We start from the raw sequence: 19,191 nt of genomic DNA on the forward strand, positions 1-19,191 counted from the left end.
ACACCCGCACACACACATTAAAGTCTAAGCACACATTTCCAACACGATATTGGATCTCAAAGCTGGCTGCCAAAGTCCCCAAATGTCACCAATCTATTGAGAAGCAAGAGGCGGAGCAGCTTGAACCGATTGGTCGACCCAGATTTACCGCTTGGTTGTCCCAACACAGAATTTTAAAAAAGGGAAGTTTTTCCAAGAGGGAGGCGAGTGTCGCCGACAAACTCTTGACAAGCCTACTTCTTTAAGAGGCGCATCTTCGAAACTTGAAGCAGCACTAAGGATAGAGAAGATACATTCAGACAACTTGAAAACTATTTAAAAATATCACTGAGTGGACGAACACCGAATCTTGGTGGACATTTTCTTTTGAAAATCTTTATTTTTACTTTTTTTGGGGGGGGTTACAGATTGAAAACACACACAAAATGATTATGATGATGATCAATGGACCGTCTTCAAAATAAGACAAAACCAAAGAATCCAAAGACACCAAAAAGCTTAATTGTCTTATCATTTTTTTTTGGCCTTCCCAAGTCATCAAAGAGATAAACGATGCTTTTTCGACCTGCAAAATTGCCATTCATCCCAGTTATGATGCTGATTGTCACAACCCAAGTCTGTGCAGCACCGACAGAGAGAGGTAAAGAAGCTTTTTCGGGCTGTTAAACGGGTGCCAAGTATTGTTTTTTTTTTTACATATCTTTTCAAATGTTGTTCATTCTAAAACCAATTTCATCAATTCTTTGTATTGAGGATTAAGGTAGAACACTGGATATCAGAGCAAATACCCATCTGAAATTCAAACCTCATGACTGTTATGGACAGAGTCGATGAGGTTCTGATGTTGTAGGATGTTTTGGATGTGTTATTGTCTTACATTTAATGGTTTTTCGGAATATTTAAACCTTTGATGAGTGTTGCTTTGACCAAGTAAAGGTTTTATGTATACATAAAATGTATTATTATTATTATTATTATTATTATTATTATTATTATTATTATTAGCATTATTATGAGTATTATTATGAGTATTATTAGTTTTATTATTTTTTATTATTATTATCTATTTTTTGAAAGCCAGGATTTGTAATCCTGTCCCTCCCTTGTTCAGATTTGATCTTCGAATCAAGCGTGTTGAGACAAATGATTAGCTTTGGCAGTTTTCATCGTTGTCATTATGGAAAGAAAGAAACATTTGGATGCCAGCTACTTTGGAAGAGATATTTATCATATACACAGGATTCTTGTTTGAATTTAGTTGGTTTGTTATTTATCGAAAAAGGCAGACTCGCTTTGAATGAGACAAAAAAGAAATCCATCCCATAGTTTGCCCCTTGAGTCGCTGAGGCTCAGTGTGACAGGCAGCATTTCTCGCTGAGGAAATAGAGCGGATGTGAAGAAAAGCAAACCTTTGACTTTTTTCATTTTTTCTTGATCCACCTCCAGAGTATGAGTGGTGTACTGATGAGTTTAGAAATCTCAATGAAAAGTAGAGTGTGTCTGATACTGCTATGGTGGCCATTCCACTGCTGCAGTGTGACAAGAACTATCATGCCAGTATGTTTTACCCCATGGAGTAGATTCTACTCCATGCAAATTCTACTCAGTAGAATGTAATGGAGCGCAATCTTCCCTTCTTAAAATACACTTTCAAACACATTTTCTTGTTAGAATGGAGCAATGGCATTGACATTCATTTTGATGTGTGGTCCTGGACCAAATGTAACTTTTATCTCAAGGTATTGTTTGATTGCAAATGGACAACACCAAGCTTAATTGCAGAAGAGCAGCAGGATGAAGCACACAGCGTGGCAGCTCGAGTTCTTGCTTTCAACCAAATCGGCAAAAGAAAGGAGCGTCAGCGCAGGGTGGCGATGCGGATGTTGAACTGTCGTGGCTTGGAATTGAGGCAGATTTACGTGGGACAATCTCTTTTTGTCAATGGATGCTACAGCTTTGTGTTCGCTTTCAACATTTAGCTTGTAGCAAATATGCACATTTCACCATGATGTCCCTGATCCACTGGTGAAAACGAGGCTTTGATCCTCTCCTCTTTCATCTAGAACTGCTTCATACTACAAAGAGGGTGCAGAAAGTGCTTAAGATTGAATGACTGTCTGTCTTTTTTGTTGTGTCACATTATTTGTTATTTAGTTTAGTATTGTTGTTTTGACTTTGAGATGGCACCGCGAGATTGGCTGCTTATACAGCAGCGCCTGTATTTTGTTTTTCTCCTTCTTCCTTTCCTCTTTCATAATTTTACTCCTGTGAAATGTAAATTTCGCCACTGTGAGACAGATAAAAGCTAATCCAATCCAAAACTCTTGCATTGATAGGACAGCAAATCAGCAATGACCTTGATAGGACAGCAATGACTTCTTGAACATTTCTTTCCTTAGATCACATGAAAACTCCAAGTCTTCTTCCCACTGGTTTTCATTTATCAGCTGCACCGCCAAGATCTTCGGCCCTTGGTGAAAGTGAGTTCCTCAAACAATGGCGTCTGAGCGACACAGCGTCTGGGACGGAAGGGACAAGACGGAGAGACCGAACCACCTCGAAGACTGCAAGCATGAGATACCATCCGGGGGAAGACGGTTCCGAGAAGCGAATACAAATACTTAAGATGATCTCTGTCCTTGAGGAGATGCATCGGACGTTCAACAGTACACTAAACACGAGGATCACCTTCCTGCCAAGAGGTTCGCATTCTCACACATCACGCGGCTTTGATCCACATTTGAAAATCCTGAGATTTTGGGGAGAAGGAGGGCATAATAACAGGTACTCTTAAAGGACAACCGACGTCACTTTTTTGTTTTTTAACTGACATCAGAAAAACGTTTTATAGCATCTAAAATACCCAAAACACGCAGTATGATATTTTTAGTCAAATACAAAACACCAATAAAAATGACTTAAAGTGTCCAAAATGTGCAAAAAATTGAGCTGCGAATTGGCATTTTCAGAAAGTCTCGCCCCCAGTTTATGACGTCATGCCAAGACGTCTTGCATTGCTTGTGAATCAAAACAATGGCTTCAGATTCGGAGAATATGCTTTCTTGTTACACAAGCATACATGTTTGCAATCGATTAAAGAATTATATGTGCCATTTTGAGGCAACATGGGGGGAAAATCTCTCACCCAAAAAAAGAGGCACAAAATGGTGACCTCCAGTGGCCACCTCCGCTTCCACAGGCTGATAAATTCCTTATATGGAGCTTGGATGCCCTCTTCTGGCGGCTTTTGGGTGCAACACGGTTCTCAGACCAAACATGTACAGCAAAATATATTGACGTGATGGAAGGACCGCTACAATGCGTCTTTTTTACGGTCAAGGGGGTCCTTTAGTGACGTCACGGACGGACTCGTCACCAACTCAAAAACAAGACTTCCTGAATATTCAGAGCGAGTCTTAAAACGTAAAATATAGCTATATGCGGTGGAATCTTATTAAAATACGCTCAGTAGAAGTCATTTGAAGCCATTTTACAAATTATGGACACAACTTGTCCGGAGACGTCGGTTGTCCTTTAATGTTATTCTTTATTGTTTGCATGTTTTTCAATGTCACAGTGTCTACAGTGGAGCACAGTGCGAGCTGGCACGGCTCTAATCGTGAATCCAAATTCCGATTTAGGTCAAGCTCTATCACTCACTTGGAAGATTTTTGAAGTGGGTCAGAAAAATCCAGGATGTCTACAAAAAGTTCCCTTTGGTATTTGCTTCATTGATTACACGAGACCCCACAGTGCCCAGAGCCAATTTTGCCTGGTTCGAGCAAACCTACATGCCCACCTGATCTGGCTCAGTTTTTTTCTTTTCTATAAACCACAAGGGGATCATCAAGGAGACAATTTTTAAAAGAGGTGGACAAAGTCAACATTCCTGTAGCAAAGAAAATGGGGAGGATAATAGAAGAATGAATGAAGAGTGAAAGAGAAGGTTGGGGAAAGTGTGCTAGACTTGACAAGAGTTACTTGCAGATTAAAAGAAAATGGTTGATTTTACCTTCTTCTGTTCTCGAGTAATAGGTTCATGGAAATCCAGTCACTGTAAGCAAAATCTTGAGAAAAATGGCTTTTTGTTTAAACACAAGTACCATACAAATCAGTGATGGTACTGCAAAGCTTTTTGTAAATCACTCATATTGTAACAGTATTGGAATTCTTGTAATTTTAAAATAATTTACCAAACACATTGATTTATATAGCGCCTTAATAACAGCTGAAGCTGGAACAAAGCGCTTAACAAGGACACCTTGATGAATGTCGTGACCAAAAATGCGAAAAAACAATCTGCATCCGGTCCACATGACATACAACAACACGAAGTGACAAAAGAAAACAGAAAGACAACACAAAAACAAGAAAGGCTCATGAGAGCACTTGGCGACGGCTGAAATGCAAACACAGGAGCCATCATTCCGTCCTCGTTTGACTTTTTTTTTCATTTATAACACACACATATTTCTGCGAACGACAATCACAATTATTCCGTAATATAAAGGGGAAAAACGATGTCCCTTGCTTTATTACCGTTAAATGTTTCAGATTGAGTGTTTAAGTGTACTGTGGCGCCATCACCCTAAGCACGTCTGCCCCAACTGTAAATAGCACGGGGTGTGCACTGCTACCCTCTGCAGGCGCTTTGAGTTATTATCGTTTCGCAAAGTGCTTGTGATTTAAAGGGCTATTAGATCAGACTCATAAAATCCATGAAAAAAAGATAAAATGACCCAACTCTTGTCACTGAATGTTTTGGTTCAAATGGACTTCTTGGCATAATGGATGAACAGTAATGTCTTAATAATGAGCTGGGTTTCTTATAAACTACTGTTCTTTGAAATTGACCTCCTGGAGATGATATGAAATGAATAGTGCAATATCAATTACTTTATTTGATTTTTTTTTTCAGGAAATGCCAGAAGTCCAGGGCGAAAAACTAAACTGGTAGGTGACTTTTAATCACGAATCACTAACCGGTCATTAAACTGGATTTTGTGCAATCTAAAACAGCACAATTGCCCCCCAGACATTCAACCATTTGCGCTCACAATCACACCGAGAGAAACTTTGGAGTGCCCATTCAACCCTCGATGCATGTTTTTGAAATGTGCGAGGAAATCAGAGTACCCGGAGAAAAAACATGTAGGCATGGGGAGGACATGCAAACTCCACACAGGAAGCAAATATCAAACCATGCTCCTTCCTATGTAATATGAGGAAGACATTCTAGCCAGATGTTGTCCCAAAAAAGCACCCAAACCAAAATCTATTTTCCTTATGTCAATTATATTTTACAGTTGTCTATCATCATAAACAGTTCAGTGCTCCTGAAAGACTGGATTGATCAAAATTCAGATTGTTTGTGCTTAGTAGAGATCAACCACTTTGTCAGAAGTCAGTTGCAATACAACACACCGTATTTTTATTCATTGTCTTTCATGGTCATACGATGAGGCTGCAGTTATGTTGACCACGGCCCTACCAGCAACCACTTATAGCACGGCTTCCAGAGCGAGTGCTGGCGTTGTTGTGCCCAGCCTTACCGGACGTGCCTTACGCAAGTCGCTTCCATCACAATCCAAGAAGACTAACAAAAGAGGTAACAAGGGTTGCAATCATTACATCACAGCAACTTTATTTCATCTAGTACTGCTCTTAAGAGTGAAAAGAAACAAATATTTTCACCAAACAAAACTAAATGCAAATGTTTCATCCAAATCCACAATTAATATCATGCAGACAGTGGTGCCTTGATATACGAGTGTAATCGGATCACACTGGACGGTAACAATTGCAAGTTAACATCAGGGTTCATTCAAGGTTGCAAACGCTTACCCACAATTTAAGTGTTTTTTTTTTTCTTGTCATAAGGAAGGTTTGAACACAATCCTTGAAGAAAATGCAAAATTCGCTAGTTTTGCGAACACAAATGTTCTCACCTCACAGTGGGATAAGTCACAGTAATTAGTAGTTAAATCGAAAAAAAACTCATAAATTGGGTCAGGTACATCTCAAGGTAACACTGCAAATTAGAAAATCGGAAACATTTCAGAAGCCGTCTTGTAAATACGAGATGGAAATAATAATTAAAAAAACATGGATTACTGATGCTAATAAAGTGTCACTTCTATTAGTGTCATTTCTATTCTCTCCAAGTTTTTTTTCATAATTGTCTTTTTCTTCAACAGTTTGTTTCTGGAAGTACTGCTCCCAAAACTGAGTACCCGCACCTCAGCGTAAACCCATCGTGAGGCACTTTTCGCTCCATTCAGCCATCTCATCACCTCTATGCACCCTTCCATTCGACATTATAATAATAATAATACATTTTATTTCAAGCGCCTTTCAAAACACCCAAGGACACTTTACAATAAAAACAATAAAACATTATGGCCTTCGCCTTGTCCTAGTTACCTTTGAAAACGAAAAAAAAAATACATATCACTTGACCAAAGTGTCGCCTATCTTCTGCCAAATTTTGATTTATCCCTTATTCCCCATGCATCCATCCAGCCAACCAGTTTCCATACCTACAGTATCCTCCGGGCTCGCGTTTGACCTCTGCATGCTAGGCAACAGTTGCTTGGACAGCAGCAGTCCACCACAGCGGCGCCAACACCGACATAGACCTTTTTATTCAACTCGTTAATTAACAAAAGTGACTGATCAGAGAAGACGATGTGTGCACAAGGCTGAGCACATGGAAAAAAAATCTCCTTTTAATACCACCCCCACCTGCCGACAGACAGATGCACATTGTTTTTTTATGTGTATGCCTCCTTTAAATAAAGTACTTTTCCAACATGCTGCTGGCATCAATATAAACTGATTTTATGTTTTATTTTTAATTGAATATGTTCCTGGATTTGTCACTACTCACAAAGTCGGTTGAGTAACAATATGACAAAATGTGACATGGATCATTGCATTGAAATTATATGTAATCATGAATAGTTGAGTTTGCGTTTCGTTTTGCCAGAACACTCACTATTGTCTACTTTGACAAAGGCTCATGCAGTAAACAGATGGCTGAACTCCAGGAAATGAGGCAGATTAGTTTCATACAGAGCATGTTCAACTGTAAGAAACCAGAGCAGCTGTGGAAAAGCTTTGGTGAAATTGTTTGAGAATCATGTAAAAATAAAGTTGCACTGTCAACGCTAATTTGTCTATAATAGAGCTTGAGCTCACGAAGATCTTCATAATTGATTAATCTGTCGATTCTTTTGTCTGTGAATCAGATAAAAAAAACAATTGTGTTTTCATTTCCATCCTAAATCTAAAAAACAACTACAAACACACATTTTAAATTAACAATGTGCAATATGCACAGAAAAAAAAACATGATTCAGCTATTGGTTTGGTATGTGACAGAAATAGAGAGATTATGATAATAGTTTTCCAAAGTAAAAGCAAATGTTTTATTTTGATTCAACACAAAGAGAAGACTGGTCAAGACATTATACTATATTTTGAAAATTATAAATGCAAGTAAATATTGCTACAATTTTTTTGTGTCTATTCCAAATCTGATCTACTGTTTTTCTCCAGGTCCGAAGCTTCTCATAATCATAATAATATCACAAAACGGACAATACATGTAGGTAACAGTAATATTTCTGAATGTTTTTTTCTGAAACATCATTGCTTTAAAATACAATATAGGGTCAAACGCATATTGCATAAGCTTATCTAAAATAGGTTTAACTTACAAAAAAAAAAAATCAAAAACCGAGGGTGCTAAAAAGAAGAAAACTTTTGTTTTTTTACACATCTAATTTGAAACATTGAAATCATTATTCAGAACAAATAACACACGATGAATTTGGTCTGCTTTGTTGTCACTTAATGTCGGCTGGCATTTCAGATGCATTATTTCAACACCAAACAACCTTTCGGCATGTGGAAGCTTGTTAAATTGATGGATATCCCCAAGCTAGAATCCCCCCCCCCCCCACACACACACACACACGAACACAAGCACGGTAAAACTACACGATCATTGCATTTGAGATGCAACTCTACATAGTGTTGTTAGTCTTAGCGTCGTAGTAGTAGCTGGACATTCCTCATGTGGGTGTTTCTATGGTAACAGATAAGTGTGTTTGCTGTTTGGATGAGTAAACTGTGCTTAATTACTTTGAGAGTTTCACTCCCACTGTTGCCTTGGTGATGAGTGTGCGTGTCTGCACATGCTTGTGTGAGCGTGCAGATGTGTTAAAGGACAACCGACGTCTCCGGACGAGTTGTGTCCATAATTTGTAAAATGGCTTCAAATGACTTCTACTGAGCGTATTTTACAAAGATTCCACCGCATATAGCTATATTTTACGTTTTAAGACTCGCGCGGAATATTCAGGAAGTCTTGTTTTTGAGTTGGTGACAAGTCCGTACGTGACGTCACTAAAGGACCCCCCTTGACCGTAAAAAAGACGCATTGTAGCAGTCCTTCCATCATGTCAATGTATTTTGCTGTACTTGTTTGGTCTGGGGACCTCGTGTTGCACCAAAAAGCCGCCAGAAGAGGGCGTCCAAGCGCCATATAAGGAATTTATTAGCCTATGTAAACGGAGGTGGCCCCAGGATGTCGCCATTTTGTGCCTCTTTTTTTGGAGAGATTTTCCCCAATGTTGCCTCAAAATGGCACAAATAAATTCTTTAATCGATTGCAAACATGTATGCTTTCCTCTTCAGAACTATTTGAATCATATTCATAACTAGATGTGTAAAAAGAAAGTATATTCTCCGAATCTGAAGCCATTGTTTTGATTCACTAGCAATGCAAGGCGTCTTGGCGTGACGTCACGAACTCGGGGCGGGACTTTCTGAAAATGCCCAATTCGCAGCTCAATTTTTAGCAGATTTTGGACACTTTAAGTCATTTTTATTGGTGTTTTGCATTTGACTAAAAATATCATCCTGCGTGTTTTGGGTATTTTAGATGCTACAAAACATTTTTCTGGTGTCAGTTAAAAAACAAAAAAGTGACGTCGGTTGTCCTTTAAATAAACTAAACCCTGTTGTAGTCCCCGAATTATTGTATTCTATTGTTTTGTGTAAAAAATAAGCAGGTGTAATATCTCATCTCATCTCATTTTCCGTACCGCTTATTCCTTATTAGGGTCGCGGGGGTTGCTGGAGCCTATCTCAGCTGTCTTCGGGCACGGGGCGGGGGACACCCTGAATTGGTTGCCAGCCAATCACAGGGCACACAAAGACATACAACAGTCACTCTCACACTCACACCTAGGGACAATTTGGTGTGGTCAACTTGCCTGCCATGCATGCTTTTGGAGTGTGGGAGGAAACCGGAGGACCCGGAGAAAACCCACGCGGGTCCGGGGAGAACATGCAAACTCCACACAGTGAGGCTGGACCGGGACGCGAACCGGCGACCTCTGCACTGTGAAGCCGGTGTGCTAACAACTCGACTACCGGGCCGCCCTCGGAGGTGTAATAAATGAGCTTAAAAAACCATGGTACAATTTTCGATGGTAAGTTTCACATTTGAATTATTTTTATGCCTAGCGTTTTGAGAGTTGTGCATTTAAAGATTGAGCGATGGAAACAAGTGCAGTGAATGCGGCAAAGAAAATGCCAGTTTCACATATTTTGTGGTCTGGTTACAAGGATTAAGCAAATAATTGGGGGGAAAAAAATAAATTCATCATTTACTAGATGTTTCCATGTGCATCAGTCCAACGTCATCCAAATGTGGCCTACTGACTTGCTTTTTTTCTAACTTGCATTTGCTGATTACAACTCGTCCTGTACAATTTTTTTTATCTCGAACATAGTCTCCAGTTTCTCTCATATAGACTGTAAAACCTTAAATGATCTTATAATCCAATAAAAATCCAACTTTTATTTTAATGTGCTACATAATTTTCTACATCACTTTGGAGTAGTGGAGGTGAAATACAGTACAGAAAACCTGTGCTGTATGTCATGCATATTAGCATATTTGACAATAAAGCTGACTTTGACCTCACTCTGTGTTACTTAATGAAGACATAAGACATAAACAGTGAACAAAATACAAGTCTACCATTCTTGATAAATATCTGAAAATGAAATAAGAGACAATGGAAAAACACGAGGAACAATGAAATAATACTTGACGCATTAAAAAAATAACAGAAGTGGGTCACGGGCTAATTGGAGCCAATGTGAGAACTACAATTTTTTTTAACTTAAATCTCTGGACCATTATTTCACATTTTTGACAGCTCTTGAGATGCCAATCTGCTACCAAATACAGTAACTGCTCCAATGTTCAAATGTAACTTGATCAGTGACAATGTCTTTGTTTCGTCTGTGTAAGCTCTCAGTCATACAGGAGTGGTCCATCGATGACAAGGTTTCTTCAGCCGTCATCTGTACTCCTTTGAAGGTGTCGGACGTTTCGCTTCTTATCCAAGAAACTTCGTCAGCAAATTAAAGTCTTACTGGTAGTTTAGGCTCTATATATACATCCCTACTGTCCAGACATGGTACCTTTTTTGTTTGCTGACGAAGTTTCTTGGATAAGGAGCGAAACGTCCGACACCTTCAAAGAAGTACAGATGACGGCTGAAGAAACCTTTTCATCAATGTCTACGATTGCAACAGCCCTTCATTTCAGCAAATAAAACATTTGAATGTAGCCAATTTAACAAATACCACTTTTGCGTTTGTTATCACCAATAAAATGTCTTGATACATTTTGTTTCAAAATCATTTGGAATGAGGTGTAACTGTGATGTGAATTTTTCATGTTAATGGTTACTTAATTCCCAAATAATTTGTTGAATTTAGCTAGCCTACAAGTACGTTCAAACGTATTTGTTGAGCATATTTTACATGCAATTACCTATTTTGCAGTCAAAATATTTTTACTCCAGATTGCCAAGTCGACACTTCAGGAAAATGATGCATCCTAGTTGTCCGTCGGTGGTGTTGTAGCACCATTTTTGTCTATATTTGCCAAAATGGTCCCATCGTAGATGCTGTACATTTGATCCTTCAGCTGCCAGAAGTTGGGCCGGAGGTCAGGATCGGCATTCCAACATTTGCACATGGTTTCGTAGAGGAAAGGCGGACAATCCGTAGGAGCCAGCATCCTGTAGCCTGCACTGACCAACTTGTCCGCTTCTGGCCCACTCAGACCTGCTGAGAAGAGCGCTGATCAAGCTCAGAATATCCCACTCATTGGCACGAGCCACACTGAGCTCAGCTAGCCACTCGCCTGGGTAGGGCACACCTCCATAGGTGACCATCTCGTAGAGCAAGATGCCAAAGGACCACACGTCTGACTTGATCGAGAACTTCCTCTGGCTGATGGCTTCCGGTGCGCTCCATTTGTGTGGGATGGCTTTCTGGTATGCGAAATAGATGGGTTCCTGGGCCACCAAAAATGCAATGTTATAACTACGTATTCAAAAATACATTGAGGAAACTACACATCACCTGCTCCCTCCCAGAACAAAAAAAATGCCTTCTCTCCTTTCCCTCCATTTTTTCCCCGCCCGTGGGGAAAAAACAGCTGAAAGTGTAATGAAGTCTATTTACACGTGGAGACAAAACATAGATTTAGGTCTCTTAGGAATAGCTAAGTTATTGTAACAATGAACTGCTCAGTCCATTTGAACTATATTGCTAATTTAAATAGCAAGGCACATAAATAGTCTCTTCACAACACATTATGTGGAGACGGTATCCTTTTCTGTAAATAACACCATACGATTAGCCCATATTGCACCATAAGATTAACACATAGTCCGTCACTTCTGTAACAATATACATATGCAGAAAAACGGTTCCTAAAAATAGTAAAACCATTCGAAAGGATATATAAAAATAAAAAAAACAATTTAAATTAAAATAAACATGTACAAAGAACACCTAAATAGAAATATATAGATACACATACATATGTACGTATATAACTGCCAATAAAATGTTGAGAAAGTTAATCTTTTTTAACAAAACGCACAAAACGAAGTCACTTCATGGCACTTATTCACTTCGCGCTAGCCCTGACATATTCCAACACGTATGATGATATCGATGAAAAGGTTTCTTCAGCTGTCATCTGTACTTCTTTGAAGGTGTCGGACGTTTCGCAGCTTATCCGAGATGCTTCTTCAGCGAACTAAAGTCTTACTGGTAGTATCGGCCCTATATATATATATCCCTACTGTCCAGACATGGCGGTGCCGGACACTGCTATGATAGGTCCCTGCTCTCAGGTTGGGGGGAGCAGAGGACTACTCCCTGCAGCTCCACTTATTGTTCCTATTGTTCTGACTAACGACTGGCCTGATTGCCCCACTTGCTCCGGTATCACCTCATCAGCATTACTAATCCTATGTTGCCGAAGCAGGCTGCTGTACGAACGATCCAAATTGAACCTCACACCACCATATCGGTTTAGTGAAGGATTTAGCTGTTTTATGAAAATCGCTTCAAACATCTATGTTCTTTCGCTAAGATTTAAACCTCATTGTCGTCAAATGAGTGGTTGCTAGGTTTTAGGTGCATATGTATTGCCCTGCGATGTTGAGAAAGTCTTATTTTGAGAATTTGTTTAGTCTCCCCAATGTATTGCTCTTTACAATTTTCATTCTTACAATATATTGAATAAACTACATTACTTTGTTTTTCATTTGGCAGCCATCTTTTGGATGCACTAATTTTTGCCTTAGTGTTTATCGGTTTGAAATAAATAGTCCTTTGGCAACACAAAATTCCTACTTAGTAACTTTCAACGACCATTCTACAAATAAATAGAACCATCAAACTCTTTAAGTGTCACTAACATTGCTCCTCGATGTTAATATGAATCGATTAAGGCTAGACGCAATTGGAGTTAGCCTCAACTTTTTGCATTTTTAAATCTGTTTCAGCAATGTGTCCATATTTTTTCCTACATTTATTTTATATCTCCGTATTACTCAGTGTTTCATGTGTTACAAGGTATCAGTCAGTCACTTCTGTAACAATATAGAGACAATCCAAAACATTTCGCAAATCTGCAAAGTGACGATTTACAATGAGCAAAAAGAAGCAGCACACACCTTGATGACTTGGGTGAGTCCAAAGTCAGCCACCTTGCAGATGTAGTCTTCTCCCACCAAGACATTCCGGGCCGCCAAGTCTCTGTGGACATAATCGTGATCCTCCAGGTACGACATCCCATCAGCAACCTGGCCAGCCATGTCAGACAGTGACGCCATATCCTGCTGTTTGCCCTCGGGACCTCATCATGAACACAAAGGAAACTGTTCAGGGATTGTGTCGTGAAACGAATCCTACAAGTTTATCTTCTACTGCAAGTTCGAAAAAACACAAGCTTCTGCTTTTGGAAAGAATGGAAAGTTGTAGAAAAGTCTAAAGGACCCAATTATAAAATTGAACAGCAAGTCAGCCATTTTAATTTTGACCGGACATTATGTCTGTCAACTTCCCCGTATTTTACACATTTTTTAAAAATAATTTAAAATAATGTACAGCGTGCTACAACTTTTATACTGCCTTTTTTTAAGTGAACCAATCATACAAAGAACATTTTGGCTCAAATCCAATTTATCTCAACCGCTGGTAGCCAACGACAATACTGCCATTGATCGCTACTATTGTCACATCAAACCAGCATAAGTAATCCTCAATCGTATACTTTTTTTCTTAATTGCTGCGTACGGTCAGATTGTTAAAAGCATAATGTCCGCTTATGTTAGCGTTATTTTTTAATCATTTCAAATGTATGGCGCACTACAACTTTTATACGGGAATTGTGAGCATTTATAAGGGCAGCTATCAGCCAATGTTAACAGGTATGGGACATTGTGGGTGTGTTTGAGAGGGTCTGCTGAGAGGTTTTGAAGGAAAATATAAAACAACCAATGTCAATAACATGCTACCATTAAACGGGGTTGACATGAAAGAAGACAAAGTAAAAACGAAAAACCCCAACGGCATCAAATCATGGTGTAAAACTACAAATCATGAAGGGCTCTTCTTGAAAACATCTTGGGAAAAGATCTTCAACAAGAAGAAACGGTTTTCCCCAATGCAAAGAAAGGTTTTCCCCATTTGCAAATCGTAAAAAAGTAACATTTTTTACTTCTGAGGAGGGTGAGCAAACTTCCTTTCTCCATTAGCTCAGTTATGATGTAATATGGCGAGGAGGCGGTACAGACGGCGAACAGCGAGATGAGGTGACGGTGGCGCAGGCGCTTGAGGATCTGCACCTCCCTCTGGAACTCTGAGTGGTTCTTTTCCGAGTCTGAAGACAAAAGGCAAAGGGAGGGTCACTGCGTAGAACCTACGGGGCAGGCAAATGCGAGCGTGTAAATACCATTCTTGATGATCTTAATGGCCACACGAATGTATGACTTCCAGCATCCTCGGTAGACGTCCGCAAAGTAGCCGCTTCCTAACTTTTCCTCCAAAGTGAACTCCTCCTTGGGTAACTCCCACTCATCATCTGGGAATTGGAGTTCTGAGAAGGGTTCTCTCTTAGGGGCCACACACATCGACCCACACAGACACACAATAACGGAACAGGTAAATGAAAGTGCTTCCCACTGCAATATGAACTCATTCAATGCCATTCCCAAATTTATTCGGGAATTAAAAAGCATGACGTGGAGCGTCATTCCCGAATTTGTTCGGGTTTTGATGTTTCTTGCGTTGCAGATAAAGCGCTGGCCAAACCTCTGGCAATGTTTTTCCCTCCCACGAGGGGGCAGCATTTGCTTTTTGTATAGTTTCAAGCTCAGATAACTTCAGACCCATTTAACTTGGGAATTAATTCTTTCATTCTGATGAAAGAAGACAGTCTAAAGTTTCTTACGCTGCATTGATTGTTTATGTAGTCTTAAAACTCCTGCAGGTCCTGCAATTCGAGTGAAAACGACAAAAACCCTGGCACTGGAGTGGAAAAATTTTTGCACATCGTCTGGCAGTGAATGAGTTAAATACATTTTAAAACATGCAAGTAGAATAAGATTTTAAGCACAGACAGTATGTCCTGTGTATCGGTGATTCAAAGCCATGCAGTATCCCCTCATTTATAGTTGTTCATGATTCCACAAAAGTAGAAATTTTATTTCATCTTTTTAATTTGAATATTTAATTCTTGGGCATTGTTTTGGTTAGAACTAGTTATGTACACATTAGATGTTATTTCATTTCTATCTTATCTATTCTTATCGGTTAGTTAGTCTATATATGTATGTAGTTTAGTTACAGTACAGTCTCGTTATATCGATATTCAAGGGAGTCCGAAAAAATATCAATATAACCGGGACTATCGATATATCCGACCATGTTTGCATGTAATTTTCTCCGTGCGTGCATAGAAATAGTATCGATATAACCGGGACTATCGATATATCCGATATCGATATAACGAAACGTTACTGTATTTGTATATGTTAGTTTAGTATACATGTACGCAGCTTGTTTCAGTCTAATATAATACTCATGAATGTATCTCACAGATGATAGGACCTTTTCAAAATGACATCACTCCTGTTGTCTATATCTGCTGGAGACGCGCTCTTGCTTCTCTCTCTTTGGCTTTCTTCCCCCTCCCATGATGAGCATTCTCTAGCTGCCTGAGAAATAAATAATCTGTTTTGTATATCACCTTGCTTCCTGCTGATTGAATATTTAGACCAACACAAATGAAGAAATGAAGCAGGAGAACAAGATTTCCCATCTGACACTTTTCTTTTTAAGTCAAATAAAAACTAAATACATGGAGCCTATAAAAAATCTAACATGAAATGTATTATCCATCCATCCTTTTTCCGTACCTCTTATTCCTCATGAGGGTCGCGGGGGTGCTGGAGCCTATCTCAGCTGTCTTCGGGCACGAGGTGGGGGACACCCTGAACTGGTTGCCAGCCAATCGCAGGGCACACAAAGATGTACAACAGTCACTCTCACACTCACACCTATAGGGACAATTTGGAGTGGTAAATCTGCCTGCCATGCATGTTTTTGGAGTGTGGGAGGAAACAGGAGGACCCCGAGAAAACCCACGCGGGAACATGCAAACTCCACACAGGGAGGCCGAACCGGGACGCGAACCGGCAACCGCTGCACTGTGAAGCCGGGGTGCTAACCACTCGACTACCGGGCCGCCTTGTATTATTATTATTATTATATTATATTATCACATTTCCCGCAACGCCTGCTAGCACACTTCCATCTTTTATTCCCTTTCTCCCTTCCTCTGCAGTCTTACCGGCCTGCAGGGTTCACCGAGTGTGTCCTCATTGCTGAGACGGAGGCGGTTGTTGCAGTAATGTGCCACCAGGAGGCTCAGCGATGAAAATTGCAGCATGCCATCCAAGTCAAAGAGACCATCGGGCGTTTGGGTGATCTTGAAGTGTTTCACCCGACAGCTGGATCGTACTGTAAATAGGCAAGTACACATAGGCCTTCATGACAAATGACATGTCCACTCTCTGTTTTGTCCTCACCGGACTACGTGACAGGGTTTTCTTGCCTGAGAGGACATGTCCGACATGGTTCTCACTGGATCGGATGAGGAAGGCTCCCGGTAGGTTTCCCGGTGCCATCAGAAGACTTTGGGCATCTAAACGGTTCATGGTCCCAAAGTTCCATCTGACACACAGACACACACACACACACTCACAAACACACACACACACACACACACACACACACGCGCACACACACACACACACACACACACACACACACACACACACACACACACACACACACACACACACACACACACACACACACACACACACGCATAGTTGTGCTGTTGGAATTTGTGATTCTAGAACAGAGGTGTCAAAGTCGAGGCCCGGGGGCCAAATCTTGCCCGCCGGATCATTTTATTCAGCCCGCGAAATCAAATCATGCTTTCTAAAGTCCGAACCAAAATTGACTTATGACTGGTACTCATAAGAGGAAGCACAAAACTCCTACTCTGGCATCCCTTACTGGCTGCCTAAACATTTAAGAGTTCTTTTCAAGATCTTATCATTTGTCTTCAAATCTTTAAATGGCCTTACCTCTCAGAACTCACCCACCCCTACACACCTTCCCAACGCCTCAGGTCTGATGACCAGGCATAATTAGATGTGCCAAAAAGTAAACAGTCATTATTTTTTACTTCAAATTTGAAAACTAGTTATTCATTAATTTGTTGTCTGTTCCATATGTAATATGTGGAAGGGATTAAACCAGGGGTGTCCAAAGTCGGTCCTCGAGGGCAGGGCCCCCGAGGACCGACTTTGGACACCACTGGATTAAACATTAAAATGGTTTCCCCAAATTCCTAATGGCCCCCGAGAGGAAACCCTACCGAACTACAATGTGGCCCGCGGCAAAAAAAATGAGTTCGCGTTGCTCATGGTATGCGTTTGACTCTTTTTGAGAGTTCGACAGCACAAAGCAAGACGAATACAGTGGTGCCTTGAGATACAAGTTGTATTTCTTGAGACCAAGCTCATTATTCAAAAAAGCAAGTTTATTTTCTCTTTTCCCAAAGAAATGATGAGATGAAGTCACAGTCAAAGTCGCCACAGGGGCAAAGTGGATTTGGGACGATGTTGCAACGGGACAAAGTAGTGACAGGATAAAGTCCTGTCCTCTCAAAGGACCGTCATCAACATGGACCGTCAGAACAGGTGATATTTGTCCTTAGATGTTAATCAAAATGTGTTGTAAACTCACGGTTCCGCCTGTATCCTTGTCTCAGTTTTCTTCAGGTAGTTTCCGGGCACTATGCCACTGTCAAGTGCACTTCCGCTTTTGTCCAGCCGTGACACAGTCCACCAGTCGCCGCTACGCCTTTGGACCTGGAACACATCTCCTGTCTGGAACGTCAACTCATTTGAGTTCCGGCCCTGGAAGTTCCACAAAGCCTCATACGTGCTTCCGTGCTCATCCTTGTCGATTGGCGGTCCTTGTTGTGGTGGCATTGGCAGTTCCAGGATCGATGCAGTTTGACCTTCCACCTTTGTCTTTTTGTTGCCGTAGAGCCTCTGCCACAAAGCTGGGCATGTACTGCGTAGGCATTTCTCCATGATTAAGTGTCAAAGAAAAAGATGCCTTTTGGTCACAGTGGTTCACAGCACCTGTTGGACCGGCAGTGACGCTCCTGGATTTTTAGGAATGTTGCTCGGGGACTGTGGCAGCGTGTGCTATGAAGGCGGCACACACGTGTTCATTCTGTTTTCTTTTTACGAATTTTCACTGACATTAGTTTTGGGTGCATTTTGTCACACAGACCAAGCAGCCAAACTAGAGTAAATATGTTGAAATATTGGCACGCTCTCAGAAATGATGGGCAATAAAGGCACAGTGTGGGAAAAGGACACAGTGCTGAAAACAAAATCGGACATGAAGGGGCATCATATGTGACACTCTAGGACAAATTGGGACAGGATCAGACACAATGCAGGCCATGGGGTACTTGGGGACAAAATTGTATGGGACGTATAGTGGGACGTGGTGGTATATTACGGGACAAGGATAGGACAAACGTTGGCACATGGGATCATAATGGGACAGAGCAGGGGACATGATGAAACACAATTGGGAACATTATTGGACACTGTGGGATCTAATGGGGGACACAGGGATGGACATCTGCCGGACCACAGGCCGTATGCCACAAAAGGTGGTCCCTTGATTAATATGTGTGTGGGGGGATTATATATATGTGTCTTGTTTATTTAATGTGTATATATGGGTAGTCTATAATTTGTAAAATGGGACAAGTTACCACACAATAAACAAGATGGACACAACAGCGCTGAATTCAAATCCAAAAGGAAATGCTGAAAAGTCATCGCATCAAAAATTTGAGCGTAAAAAAACAGGCTTTGACGTGACAAAAAAGAACATTACATGAGGTAAAAAAAAATTACATTGTAACTTTCATGTAGAAACTAAAATAGCAATAGTAAGTCATCATCAAAAAGAGAAAAGTCTTTATTGTTTGTGAGAACACAAGTCACTTCTTTTTTTCCAAGGCTCATGACTGTCACTGTCATCAAGTAGCAAAGTTGCATTGTTTTCTTGCATTGCACCACACGCAACCCTGTCAAAAGAAAAGTCGCCGGGGGTCATCATGACGACAGTCGTGTAAACATGGCACCCCATTTGGAGGCCGCTGGAAGACCGAGTCAACAGAATACTCTGTAC

General features: G+C 40.5%; 2 protein-coding genes across 3 annotated transcripts; one reads left to right on the forward strand and one right to left on the reverse strand.

The window, feature by feature from the left end:
- Nucleotides 1-209: 209 nt before the first annotated feature.
- Nucleotides 210-6,760, forward strand: urp2 (urotensin II-related peptide). 2 transcript variants are annotated; one of them, XM_088994369.1, is made up of 5 exons: nucleotides 210-640; nucleotides 2,400-2,702; nucleotides 4,919-4,953; nucleotides 5,464-5,608; nucleotides 6,198-6,760. In XM_088994369.1, exons 1-5 carry the CDS (start codon nucleotides 553-555, stop codon nucleotides 6,227-6,229), a joined length of 603 nt encoding a protein of 200 aa, XP_088850495.1. In that variant the 5' UTR covers nucleotides 210-552; the 3' UTR covers nucleotides 6,230-6,760. The 2 variants fall into 2 exon arrangements, with proteins under 2 accessions (XP_088850495.1, XP_088850579.1); XM_088994453.1 differs by lacking the exon at nucleotides 4,919-4,953 and having other exon boundaries at nucleotides 5,471-5,608.
- Nucleotides 6,761-7,984: 1,224 nt separating this feature from the next.
- Nucleotides 7,985-19,171, reverse strand: ptk6b (PTK6 protein tyrosine kinase 6b). Its single transcript, XM_088997434.1, has 8 exons — nucleotides 17,716-19,171; nucleotides 16,511-16,629; nucleotides 16,247-16,416; nucleotides 14,348-14,507; nucleotides 14,114-14,275; nucleotides 13,068-13,249; nucleotides 11,237-11,390; nucleotides 7,985-11,157 (listed from the first exon to the last, which is right to left on the reverse strand). Exons 1-8 carry the CDS (start codon nucleotides 18,066-18,068, stop codon nucleotides 10,928-10,930), a joined length of 1,530 nt encoding a protein of 509 aa, XP_088853560.1. The 5' UTR covers nucleotides 18,069-19,171; the 3' UTR covers nucleotides 7,985-10,927.
- Nucleotides 19,172-19,191: the final 20 nt, after the last annotated feature.

This window comes from Hippocampus bargibanti, linkage group LG01, assembly GCF_051943395.1.
Source record: "Hippocampus bargibanti isolate YZ-2025 linkage group LG01, ASM5194339v1, whole genome shotgun sequence".
Lineage (NCBI taxonomy): Eukaryota > Metazoa > Chordata > Actinopteri > Syngnathiformes > Syngnathidae > Hippocampus > Hippocampus bargibanti.